Source organism: Alternaria infectoria (genome assembly GCF_024043175.1).
Source record: "Alternaria infectoria strain BMP 0036 chromosome Unknown scaffold_2, whole genome shotgun sequence".
Lineage (NCBI taxonomy): Eukaryota > Fungi > Ascomycota > Dothideomycetes > Pleosporales > Pleosporaceae > Alternaria > Alternaria infectoria.
The window spans coordinates 1-12,194 of NW_026250691.1; the positions used below are offsets into that span (position 1 = coordinate 1).

At 51.8% G+C, this 12,194-nt stretch overlaps 7 protein-coding genes across 7 annotated transcripts; 2 read left to right on the forward strand and 5 right to left on the reverse strand.

Moving 5' to 3' along the window:
* Nucleotides 1-266: 266 nt before the first annotated feature.
* J4E92_001439 (uncharacterized protein) lies at nt 267-1,135 on the reverse strand (the record flags this gene model as incomplete). Its single annotated transcript, XM_051492851.1, has 2 exons — nt 267-883; nt 916-1,135. The coding sequence occupies 2 exons, from the start codon at nt 1,133-1,135 to the stop codon at nt 267-269; spliced, it is 837 nt and encodes a 278-aa protein (XP_051356082.1).
* A 388-nt stretch (nt 1,136-1,523) lies between these two features.
* On the reverse strand, nt 1,524-2,369 carry J4E92_001440 (uncharacterized protein; the record flags this gene model as incomplete). The annotated part of the gene is made up of 1 exon (XM_051492852.1): nt 1,524-2,369. The coding sequence occupies one exon, from the start codon at nt 2,367-2,369 to the stop codon at nt 1,524-1,526; it is 846 nt and encodes a 281-aa protein (XP_051356083.1).
* A 637-nt stretch (nt 2,370-3,006) lies between these two features.
* J4E92_001441 (uncharacterized protein) lies at nt 3,007-3,963 on the reverse strand (the record flags this gene model as incomplete). Its single annotated transcript, XM_051492853.1, has 1 exon — nt 3,007-3,963. One exon carries the CDS (start codon nt 3,961-3,963, stop codon nt 3,007-3,009), a length of 957 nt encoding a protein of 318 aa, XP_051356084.1.
* A 934-nt stretch (nt 3,964-4,897) lies between these two features.
* J4E92_001442 (uncharacterized protein) lies at nt 4,898-6,450 on the forward strand (the record flags this gene model as incomplete). The annotated part of the gene is made up of 2 exons (XM_051492854.1): nt 4,898-6,243; nt 6,291-6,450. The coding sequence occupies 2 exons, from the start codon at nt 4,898-4,900 to the stop codon at nt 6,448-6,450; spliced, it is 1,506 nt and encodes a 501-aa protein (XP_051356085.1).
* Nucleotides 6,451-7,191: 741 nt separating this feature from the next.
* J4E92_001443 (uncharacterized protein) lies at nt 7,192-8,085 on the forward strand (the record flags this gene model as incomplete). The annotated part of the gene is made up of 1 exon (XM_051492855.1): nt 7,192-8,085. One exon carries the CDS (start codon nt 7,192-7,194, stop codon nt 8,083-8,085), a length of 894 nt encoding a protein of 297 aa, XP_051356086.1.
* A 1,657-nt stretch (nt 8,086-9,742) lies between these two features.
* J4E92_001444 (uncharacterized protein) lies at nt 9,743-10,957 on the reverse strand (the record flags this gene model as incomplete). Its single annotated transcript, XM_051492856.1, has 2 exons — nt 9,743-10,723; nt 10,775-10,957. 2 exons carry the CDS (start codon nt 10,955-10,957, stop codon nt 9,743-9,745), a joined length of 1,164 nt encoding a protein of 387 aa, XP_051356087.1.
* Nucleotides 10,958-11,297: 340 nt separating this feature from the next.
* Nucleotides 11,298-12,077, reverse strand: J4E92_001445 (uncharacterized protein; the record flags this gene model as incomplete). The annotated part of the gene is made up of 2 exons (XM_051492857.1): nt 11,298-11,757; nt 11,806-12,077. The coding sequence occupies 2 exons, from the start codon at nt 12,075-12,077 to the stop codon at nt 11,298-11,300; spliced, it is 732 nt and encodes a 243-aa protein (XP_051356088.1).
* Nucleotides 12,078-12,194: the final 117 nt, after the last annotated feature.

Consider the following 12,194-nt stretch of genomic DNA (forward strand, 5'->3'; position numbering starts at 1 on the left):
GTGTGTGTGTGTGTGTGTGTGTGTGTGTGTTGGGAGGACAGGACGAAACGGAAATTGCTGGTTTTGAACGTTCAGGATGGGTTCGTGGTATCTTACAACGCGCTTTTGTGCATGTTCCGGTCCATAAAACACTACTAATAGCTTCGCCTTCGTCGTTGGCTAGGTGGCCCCTCTTTCTTTCCCCATATAATAAGATCCGCGCATGCAGCCGCTCTAGGTGTGCTCCATGCTCCATGCTCCTGCTCAATGGGGTCCTCCCAATAAGGTTACTCATCTTCGGAACTGTCCTCGCCCTCGCTTCCGTCATCACTCTCATCAGATTCAAACAATGAATCATTGAAGAGACTCAAATGGTAGGCAGAAAGAAACTCTGTCTCGTTAAGACGCTCGTATAACTCCAGCATCGTGTCCGCGTACCGATTTCCCCCTCGTCCCACCAGTCCTGTAGTCGCCACCGTCGCACCGTCTACTGGCATTAAAGCCAGGTCCTTGCGTTCCTGCGCAGACATGGATTCGACGATCTGAATTATTTCGAGACAGTACTCGTCAGATTCGCCAGTGGTGATCGCCCCCGGAAATAGCTGTTGCATTTCTTCGTTTGTGTGATTGAGCAGCGTAAATCCCATTCGTCTGAGCGTATCCAATGCCGACCTCTTTGTTTCAAAAGACGAATAGAGGTGTGTTTGAGTCTTGATCTCGCGCATCTTTGTGACGAAGCATCTTGCAATCCGTCCGGCATCTCTTGGTAGGTGCGCTGAGCTTGCTTCCTCGTCTACTGAGCTTGCTTCATCATCTACTGAGCTTGCTTCCTCGTCTAATATGGCATCTTTAAGCGCGTCGACACAGTATGAAAAGTCTTTGTGCTGCTTTCGTTCTGCCTTTTCTACCTTTTGCCGTTGCTGGTGGGAATGGTACTCTTGTCGGATTTGGGCTGCGATCGAAGGTCGCGGACAGCTAATTTGACGAGCATGTGCTGGCTGAAAGTATTCTTCGAAGGTGATTTGTCGAGGCCTTCTAATGCCGTGTAAAGGTTCTCGTCCGGTATATTTGTGATCGTTGTGGTGGATGATTTGGCTGTTACAGGTGGGTTCACGTCGCTCTCGGCGCGCTGTCGCTTGAGTGATGGCTCCGTCATTTTGTTCACCAGATAAATTACGAATGTGGTGTAACTCGCGTTTCGCGCAAATGCGAGGAAGAGTCAACGTGTTGTCGCGACAGCGTCGCGAGGTTACGCGATCCGGCAAGTTCCACCACGGAAACGAGAACGTCATCTTAATAAGCAGAGCATCTATACAGGATCGTGATCCCTGTTCCATCCGGAAAAGTCCGTGCTGTTTGTATTTACAAAGTTCTTAAAGAAAACGGCGCCCAGCTGGTGTCTGCGCAGATGCTGGCGGCGTACACGACTTAAGATAATGAGACTAGGAATAAGGGCAAGCTCTCGACGAGAGGTCCGCGTGGGAGTTACAAGAAGTAGAACAGAAAACAGGAAGCAGCACCCAAACCGGAGGAACAAAGATAGATCATCCTCTCCGTGCCCTTTTCCTCTCGTATTTAGCCAAAACCCATCGGCTTTTCGCGTCGTTTTTGGGTGCACCGCAAGAGTCGTAACACTCCATCCACTCCATCTCTTCTTCCGAATTGTCGAACTCAAGGCCTCTGCCATATATGTTGTGCCTAGGGACATCTGAGGCAGGGCTTTCGTGCTCATGTTCTTCATCGTCCTCATCGTCTTCATCGTCCTCCTCGCCCTCCTCTTCCTCATTCTCGTTCTCATCTTCTTCCTCGTTAACCTCGCCGGCAAGCGCATCGAGCACACCCCCAAGATCAGCGAAGATGCAATAATCTTCGGCAAGCTGATGAAGCTCCTCCATCTTTTGCAAGAAAGTCGACCGTCCATCGTGTATGGCACACATCTTCTCACATTCTTCCTCGCTCATCTTGGCAACTACAGCATTCATCGCATCCTCCAATACCGTTTCAGCGCCAAACTGTTTACGAACTTCGTGGCCGATGACATCGCCACTCAAGCAAATCGTCTTGCCTATTTTGCGCAGCGTCTCAAGAGCGGATCGTTTGGTACCAAAGGAGGTGTGCTGAGCACTCGCCTCATCACCGATGCTTCTGATGGTGCTGGTTACAGATTCTAGCACTTCGAAAGCCATATCGTACTGCCTTGAACCACTCATCCCGCTGTAACGCCTGTTGATAGCCGACCACACGCTCTTAGAGTCTGGATCGAAGTCGATAACTTTTGACTGCTCACGCTGGACGTGCTCGTGGTAGAGCTTGCGCAACTCCCAAGCGGTGGTTGAGTCCCTCAGGGCTGCACCATACAGAATCTCTCTAATCGTTTTGCCGTCATCCATAGTATCTAGGGTCTCGATACATCCAAAAAGGCTATATATTGGGATCTCAGGGGGCTGAAGAATGAATTGATGAAGGGATTGAGGGATGAATTGATGATGGGGTTGAGGAATGGACTGATGAAGCGGTTGAGGAATACTGCTTTGTGCAGGCGGCTGCGAAGGTACCGCGTCGCCATTGGAATTAGCGCGTTGACGTTTTCGTGAATTTTCCATGGTTTTGTGTTGTCAAAAAGATGCTGTCCAATTGATTAGGTCGTGGTTCAGATGATGAATAACGCGTGAGCGGTTGTTCAGGAGGTCGCGAACGTGACGCGTCGGCCCTCCCAAAACGGTTGCGCTAGCACGCGTCGGTCAAATCCCGGGTCATTGGATCAGCCGGCATCACTAGGACAGAAGCCTATGTTCGGATACTAAGACCTTCGCTGTGCATACTTTAATCTTACTTCAGTATGGGCTTGCCGCGGAGGTTCAAATGGTCTAAGTAATCTTCCTCTTCTTCCGAGTTCGGTGATGAGTTTCCTGCTAGACATCGTCCAGCAATTGACAACCTTCAACACCAGCTACTTAGACATAAAGCGCATATGAAAAGCTCATTGCTTCTCAGTAAACTGTGAGATTGTTATACTTCTTTCACTCTTCACCATCCTCGGTAGTTGATTGGCGGTCTGTAATAAGGACGGTAGACTCCAGGCCCCCAGCTCGAACCTGACTCCCAGCCAGTTTCACCTTCGTCCGAGTCTGGCTCCTCCAAATTTTCTAGCACTTCAGCTTCCTCCCCATAAAGGTGTTCGATAACTCCTCCAACGCCCTTGAGAATACAATAACTACCTGCAAGACGCTGAAACCTCCTCATCTTCTTCACGAAGCTTGCTTCTCCGTTCTGCATCTCGCGCAGCCTTTTGCGCTCGTCATCGGTCATCTTGTCGATGATGGCTTTCATGGCGTCAAGCAGGCCAGTATGCAATTGGAACATAATACGGATGCGGTAACCAATCTCGTCTGTGCTATTGCATATAGCCACTCCGATATTGCGCAGCGTTTCAAGCGCTGATCTCTGCGTTTCGGGATGAGCATGTGCTTGAGTGGCTTTGTCCTGGATGACCTTGGTGATGTCATCTATCTCGTTCGTGACAACGAATGAAGCATCCCATTGCTTTGAGCTACTGCATTTGCTGTAGCGCTCGTTGATCGCGTGCCACACGTGGTCTGCGTAATACTGGAAGTCGATGGCAGTAGGTCGGATATCCCGCTCGCTTCCGTCCTGTACAACTGCATCGACCCCATGCTCAAGTCCTGCTCTGTCGCCTGGTCCGGTCTCTCCGGCGCCCTCCACGCTCCGCTCTTCTTGGAGCTGGCCGTGATAATTGTAAAAGCGGCGCATCATCGAGGCGACGATAGGCGAAACAATATAACACTCGAGTGAGAAATCCTTGACGAGCTGTCCGTTATCGGCGGCGTGTAAAATGTCGATGAAGCCCTTCATGTCGGCTTCGGGTATTGCGGGTGCAGGCAAGACGGATGACGCTCGAGCTGTCTGCGGAACAGCTGAGTCGCCGTTCGTATTGGCGCGTTGTCGTTTACGTGGCGCTTCCATTGCTGCTCACAATTCCGTAGGACGTGGACGTGATGGTAATGTATTGTGATGTCTTGATATGTAGTTGTGACGCGTCGCGTCAGGATGTTTAAGATATCTAGGTAATCACGCGCGTTGCGCGGAGATACGTTGAGACAATAACATGACAAGCGGGAGCTGTCTCGGAGCGACTAGAGGGACGCGTGTCTCCGTATAATGATCCGGGTCAAAAAGTTATTGATCCGGGTCAAAACGTTATTCGTCCTGGTCAAAAAGTTATTCATCCTGGTCACTTTTGGCGCTAGCGAGAGTTAGTGATCCTGGTTAAACCTTGGAAGGAACACCAAAATCATGTGACGGTCGGCATCAACGCCGGGCTCGACTTCCTTGCTCTACGCGTATCTCGCATCTTTACGAAGTGTTCTCTGACCAGCGTCAGAGTGACAATCTTGACGCCTGCCTGCCGAAGACGAAGGAGACATCGACTAGCAGGGATATGATGCAGCGACTCAGGCGGTAAATCGTGCGATGACATTGGCTTCGTGTGCAGCTACTTCTATAGTCGCAACGTGTCGACATTTGGAAGGTAGACACTGCGACTGCTTCGACTGGTTAGTAATGATCATACGACGAAGATGGGCGGACGCATTTAGAGAGTCTGTCGAGGTGGCTGGAATACCGCAAGTCTGATGGAAACGATGATGCTGCAGCAAGTGACGAGCATGTGGGGCAAGGTGCGACTGACAGCTTATCTCCAGGCTGCACGCCCAACACTTTACGCCTGATTCACGCGCCGTAACAGCAATCGAATACAGCGAAGAGTAAGTAAGCGAGTGGTGTAAAGATGTGCGACATCGCCGTGATACTATCAAAGAGGGCTTGAAGGATCGCTTTTGTTAACGTATCTAGCCCCTTCTAGAGCCACATCCTCTATACACACTCCTGTCACTCCAACATGAAGCAAGTGAACTCAGATAACCCCAGAATGGGTGGTGCACCCAGCGTCACGCTTCCAGAAACATCAGCCGCCCTCAACGTAGAGGAATACGCATCGAGACCGCAAAGTCACGGCCGCACAGGTTTCCCCAAACAAGGTGGACAGTCACTTTCGTATTGGTTGCAGCAAGTCCGATGCGATCCACTCCTGGAACACCGCACTACCGATGAGCTGCCACAAGAAGCCGATACGGTCATCATTGGGTCAGGCATCACCGGGACGCTCGTTGCTAAGCACCATCTCGAGACGTTTCCCGGAAAGAAAGTGGTCATTCTCGAAGCGCGGGAGTTTTGCTCTGGCGCAACAGGTCGCAACGCGGGCCACTGCAAACCTGATCAATGGCGGGGTTACGGGAAACACGCCAAAGCGTACGGCCATGAGCAGGCGGTCAAGATCTTGGACAACGAGCAAGCTACATGGGAAGCGTTAGTAGCATACGTCAAAGAGGATAACGTGGAATGCGATCTCTGGGTTGGAGAGACCCTGGATGTTCCCCTGGACGAAGAAGTTGCGAAGATAGCTAGAGAAATATTTGAGAGGTACGTGGAAGCAGGTGGAAAGGTTGACCATATCCAAGTTACCCACGATCCTGTTGAAGCGGCGCAAAGGTCTCGGATCAAGAGTGCAAAAGCTTGCTACGCATGGCAGGCATCGACCCTCCAACCTTGGAAGTTGACTGCACACATCATGCGCGACAACATCAGCAAAGGCGTCAACCTCCAAACTCGCACTACTGCAAAGTCAATTTCAGAAGGGACAGGATCTCGGAAATGGATGATCAATACGGAACGAGGAGGCATCGCATGTGACGCCGTTGTGCATGCTACGAATGCGTACAGCGCAGCTCTCGAGCCGTCACTTTGCGGTATCATCACGCCCAAGCCGCACATGTGCAACAGAGTAGTTCCGCCGCAAGCCTTCAGCGGCTCCAAAGCTATTAGCAACTCCTATGGAATCCTGCTACCGGATGGTGCGTTCTTCAGTATCAACCCGCGTTCGTCTTCCGATGGCAACATCATGTTCGGTGGTTCCAATCCAGGCCAAAAGGAACTGGATGCGTGGGTTGAGAAGAACCCAGAAAACTGCATCAACGATGGACTTGCGAACCTAGAAAGTGTGACAAAGCATGTCAGGAAGTTTGCAGAATCCGAATTCGACGGTTGGAAAGACGCCCCTACAGGTCCAGGGGAGGGCTTTGAGTATAGTTGGAGTGGCATCATCGGGCTGAGTGCGGATGGTGTGCCGTTCGTCGGAGAGCTACCCGGAAAGTCTGGTCAATATATCTGTGCCGGCCATCATGGACAGTAAGTTCAATAGTCCACGAAGAGGTGCCAGGCTAACATCGGGACAGTGGGATGGGGCGAATTTTTACAGCAGCGCCTGGCTTGGTGAAGCTCATAAAGGGAGAAGCCTGGAGTGCGACGGGATTGCCAGACGTGTACCAGATGACAGCCGAAAGACTCGAGAAACTGACGAGTATGAATCCCGCACCTGCCATCGCGGTTATATGAGGAAAGGAGTTCGTACTTGCATGACTCGCGCACTTGAACCGTCCCTTTCCTTTCTCTTAGCTACCAAAAATAGCACGCAGAACCACAAGAAAAACACGAACAGCGCACAACTTTCCGTAACCATGTCTGGGACGCTTGCGCGACCGCAATTTCGACCCCGTCACCTGCAGTGGTTCACGAGCGTAAGAGGCGGTGAACTGTCACAGTCGGAACCGTGAAATCGCATGCCACAATCCACACTTTTCCTCTTTTCTTTCCTAACGCAGTAACTTTGTAACTCGTCTTCTGCTCGCCCTGGCATTAGATCGTGGTAGCGAGGCCGCAGCGGTAATTTGCTTGGTGTTGTGCCGCTGCGTAGCTTATTGGTTTGGGTGTTGTGGAAATTTGACACGGCGGTGTCGTGCTAGGTGGTTGTTGCCGGTAGCGAGGGAATAGGCAATATAACGGCAGGGGCGATAACGGTTTGTACGACCGTAAGCGCATGGCTCTGCATTGAAGGTCACATCTTCAAATCTTCGGTTTGTAGCCTTGTCTCTGGGGTGGTGACAGATGGTACTCTGACAGCTCGTGGAAAGTGCGGGGTGCGCTCGGGCCGACATCGATGCGGCGGGTACGAATGACTTCACTCCGGACTATACATGTCCGCTAATATATACTTCGGATGACAGCCAGGGCTAGACGAGAGCCAACACTGGTCGTACCTGAAGATTACAGGACTACACACACCGGAAAGTTTACGTCATGTCTAGCCTACCAGACAACATCCGCAGGGCGCTCGAGGTCCTACTTCCCAAGATCAAGTCGCAACATCAGGAGTCATCAAAGCCTATCATACTTGGTATCACTGGCCTGCAAGGATCAGGAAAGTCGACATGGGCATCAGAGCTGGTCAAAATTCTGTCGAAAGACCATGGCCTCCATACGATAACGGTCTCACTGGACGATTTCTACAAGACGCATGATGAGCTAGTGGCCCAGCGGGATCGGGATCCAAACAACAAGCTCTACCGTACTCGTGGACAGCCTGGTACACATGACGAACAGCTAGCCCATAAGTTCTTCGGGGATCAGAAAGAGTATACTGGGAAAGGCGACCTCAAGATACCCAGCTTCGACAAGAGCAAGTACAACGGCGAAGGCGACCGAGCACCCGAATCAGAATGGCCAACAATCTTACAGAAGCCTGACGTTGTCGTCTTCGAAGGCTGGTGCGTCGGCTTCCAGCCAGTTGCACAGACTTTCATCCAAGAACGACATTCGTCGGCAAAAGCCGGGAAGCTCACAGTCAACACCCCTGCGAACCATCAGCTTCCCCACTTGTTTGAGGTGAACGACAACCTAAAACGCTACTGTGACGCCTTCATGGGACCTCAGCACTTTGACTTCTTCATTCACATCGACACGGACGATCTGAGGAACGTGTACACGTGGCGACTGCAGCAAGAGCACAAGATGATTGAGGTCAAGGGGTCGGGAATGTCGGATGAGCATGTTCGCGCGTTCATTGATGGGTATATGCCGAGCTATGAGATATACCTAGAGCGCCTGCGCGAAGGACTGTTTGATGATAAGGGTAGGATGGTTAGGGTGGTGTTGGATAAAGACCGGGGCGTTCAGAGGCTTGAAGAGTTATGAGAAGCTCTGGGTTTTATATCGATGTCCAAGCACTCTTGGCCGACGACAGCAGAAGACGAGAAAGGATGATGGGACAGCAGAACTGAGATGCTGAACCGGTGATCATGACATGGGAAGATTTGCTTGATATTCTTTCGCAGCGTGCGCTTATCCAACATACTCGCTTTCACCATCGCCACGCTTAGTTCTCTGTCGTTCTAGGACAACTGTATTTGCCAACAAACACCCCATCGCCAACGCCACCTCTTGGACTTCTGTATTTTTTTCTGCATTTGATCATGGCTAACGCGAACCACTATGAGGTCCTTGGTATTGATATCCAAGCTGATGACGCCGTGATCAAAAAGGCATATAAGCGAGCGGCGCTTGCGAACCACCCCGACAAGACCCTGCACCTGTCAACAGCAGAGATCGAGCAGCGAACACAGATTTTCAAACTAGCGACAAATGCGCACGAAGTCTTGCTTGACCCGTCGAAACGAAAGGCTCACGACAGAACCCTAGCGTGGGCAGTGAGACCATCCAATGCACCAACTGCGCCACCTCCCCCAGCGAGACCTCCTCCGGCCCCAGCCTCAAATTCATCAGGCTCCCAACGACCGCCACCTCCAAGATCCGCACCGAGGCATCGCGACCCGTTCCAGCCACCAAGGTTCCACTACCCTGGTAGCCCAAGAGAACCTCCGCAAAACGGGGCAACGCAAACACCACCTTCTCCTCCCCCTCCACCACCCCGAAACACCCACTTTTTCACCGCCGGAAGTCCAGCAACCTTTCCCCCGCCAACCCCCTACTTCTACGCCCCCGTAACAGAAACGCCCCAACGCACAACCCTCACCTTCTCCAACAACGACAAATGGGCCTTCAGCATCGAAATATCAAAGAAGTACGAATGGACCCTGACTCCCAAACTCCCATTCCTGGGGGAAGAAACCAGAGAATGGATTGCGATAGAATTCCGCCTGCGCCGAACACCCACCTGCCCCGCTACTGTATTCATCAGAGACGTCATGCTGACCGTTGAATCTACACCTGATGACCGGAGTATAGCGGTTAGTTCCATCTTCGCCGAGAGGAAAGACGGTATAAATCTTCGTATCACGCTTGCTGGGATCGGTGCGGCGCCTACTCCTACTATACCGTTGCAGGTAAAGCAGTCTTGGATGTGGACGTGGGATATAGATTTGGGCTTCCTGGTTCCGTTCTATAAGACGTTGAGAGCGACGCACCTGATGTTTTATCCGCAGTATCCTGTAGATGCTGTAGCTGTGAATGGGTCGACGCCACCGACGAAGGGACCTTTTCCGATGGGGTCACCGGCGGCAGAGTTGGTGAGGATATTTGGGGAGATGGTGTTTGTGGGTATGACGAGGCAGTCCTATTGTCAGGAGGTGAAGAGGGACGGGAAGACGTTTTGGCAGCTTGCTGCTGTTGGGCATGTTTGAGTTATATGGAAGATGTGCGATGCCGGGTTGGAGGTATGCTGGTCGTGCTATGTGTTGTCAGCATGAGAGGTCATGGGTTAGGTCGCTGCTACTGCAAGGGTGGACTGCATTGAACAGTGAGTTTGTTGATAACGAATAATACTTCTTGATTCTATGCTCTTATGAAACCAAGCCGCTCAGAACGCCAAATATGCAAACCATCTAAAAATGATCTATAGGACACCAGGGATGGGGCCCTTCTTCTCGTTGGAGCCCAACTCTTCCTCGTTCCATCCACTGCCAGCGCCAACCTTGCGTCCGCCCTCCTCTCTCTTGATCCTGCACCAGAGACTGATGTCCTTGTCCCAGATGAACTGCCAGATAACGTACACCCAGCTCTTGTGCTGCGGCAAGTCTTTGTAGAAGTCGTGCGCGATACGATTCAACGCGTGGAGGCGCGTCCAGGGGATCGCAGGGAAGTCGTGGTGCTCGTTGTGCAGACCGACGTTGTAGGTGAAGAAGTTGAGAGGTCCGTAGTACGAGTAGGTCTCGGGAAGTGGGATCTTGTTGGCGGGGTTCGACGGGTCCTTCTTAGGCTTCTCGAAAACGTAGTGCTCGGCGATGAAGTGACCTGCGCACGGGTGCAGAGATCCGGCGAGGAAGCTGCTCATGATCAGGTAGCCCAATGCCCTTCCTCCTGCAAATCGAACGAGCGCGAAGTCGAAGGCTAATTGTACAACGACGTTGAAGAGGTGGATCTTGGTCATTGGCAGGGCGTAGACGAACATAGGTCGGAGGGCGTAGAAAAGGATCTGGAAGGTCGCGAAGAAGGCCTTGCCAGCGACTGAGTCGAGGAAGATTGCCTCAAAGGCAGTGGGCAGATCCGTGTCGAGGCCATTGACGCCCAGCGACTTGTGATGTGTCAGGTGGTATGGCCTGAAGGAGGCGCTGTATGGAATGCCAATTGGCAGGTTCGCAAACACAGCAAAGATCCTGTTTGCCTGGGGCGATCGGAATGCCAAGTTGTGCGATATCTCGTGAATGGCGAGAAAAAGATTCTGGTTGGCCGTGGCGCCGATTACGTATGCGGTAAGGAAGAATGTCCATGATATGACGGGGGTATTGCGAAGGAGGTATGCGCAGAGGATTTGAATCGAGACGACGAGTAGGACGACGTATTTAGTGAGAGGCTCAGGGCCACAGAGCTTCGTTACCTGTATTCGGTTAGGTGATGCTCAATGGAAACGGTTTGATAGTAATCATACCTCAGGGTGTGCCTTGATAATGGCCATTCGCCGGGTCCTATGGGGCTCTTCGGTGTATGTCCAGAAAAAGTGGTCGTGTTCATTCGGGGCTTTTGGCTCCTGCTGTTTCTCCCCTTTGACAGTGAAGCTTCGGGGAACAGGCTCCTTTGACGGCACTGTCGCGGTAGAGACTGAAGACCGCATGTTGGGCAGTCGTAAAGAACAATTGCAGGGTGTGTGAAGGGCAGAGGGGTCCAGCTCTCGAAGTTTGTGGAGTACTTGACCCTGAGCTTGGCGCTAGCGGAGGCGGTGGGGCTGTCTCACGCCATGATTGGCTGATAACCTCGTCTGATTCGCCACCCCGCTAGCGCAGACGCAGGAACGTTGGGCCTGCCTTCTAGAACACCAATTTAGGCCATGCTGAGGTCACCATTTTACGTGTAGAAGATATGTCAGATGGGCATTTTCATCTTCTATTCATCTGCATCTATAGATTGCTAGCCTCACTGTACCACTCGCCACAATGGGCTACTTTCACCAGTCTTCAGTCGTCCGACTCCAAGTAAAAAGCCCATTGACTTCCCACGCCCTCTATATTGCCCGCGAATAGTTTCATCCCGGGAGAATACTTCTCTAGCCAATCCATAAAACGAGTATCACTCTGGTCCTTGCTGAATTGTTGGTTTGGGGGTCGGCAAATGATGAGACTGGGTTTCTTCGCTCGAGGCGTATTTGCGGATCCAGCGTGAGGTGTCCCCTCGCCCCAGGTGTGTCCAGCGAGGACTTGTCGAAGCGGAGTAGTCAGATTTAGCGTAATAAACGCGTACGCATTCTCATCTTGCCTTACTCCGTTCCATCCACTTCCGTCATTACTCGCGCGGACATTCACGAGTGGGCCGTGAGGTTCGGGAGGGTTGACGATGAATTCCTCTCGTAAGAATTTGATGTCCCATTCCGTGTAGTATGGATCCTCGAAGATGATCTCCAACGGAAGAGCATCAGGCCTTGAAATATTGTGTTAGTTTATATTCATAACGATGGTTCAGACTTACGAATTGGCCAATCTTGCTTTGTGGAGCAGAGCGCAGATTACCACGCGCGCCAAAAGATGGGCTCTGAGGGCTTGAACGAACTCATCGGACCCGTCCTCTCCCATTACAGCTCTGTTCATTGTGCCCAGGCCCATTACTAGCACTCTTCGAATGGTTGTTCGTGTATACAATATGTTTCCCAACTCATCATCGTATCCAAATCGTTCTGGCTTGGGTCGGTCTAGGGTGGAGTCGGGACGCTTTAGACCAGTGTAGCCGATCTTCGGCAACATCAGGGATGCTACCGGGGCGCCAAGGTTATGGTACCAATATGGTCTGATGTCTGGCGCATACCAAAATAGAGCGAATTCAGAACGCGTTTCTTTGATCCAAGGCGGACTCCCTTCGGC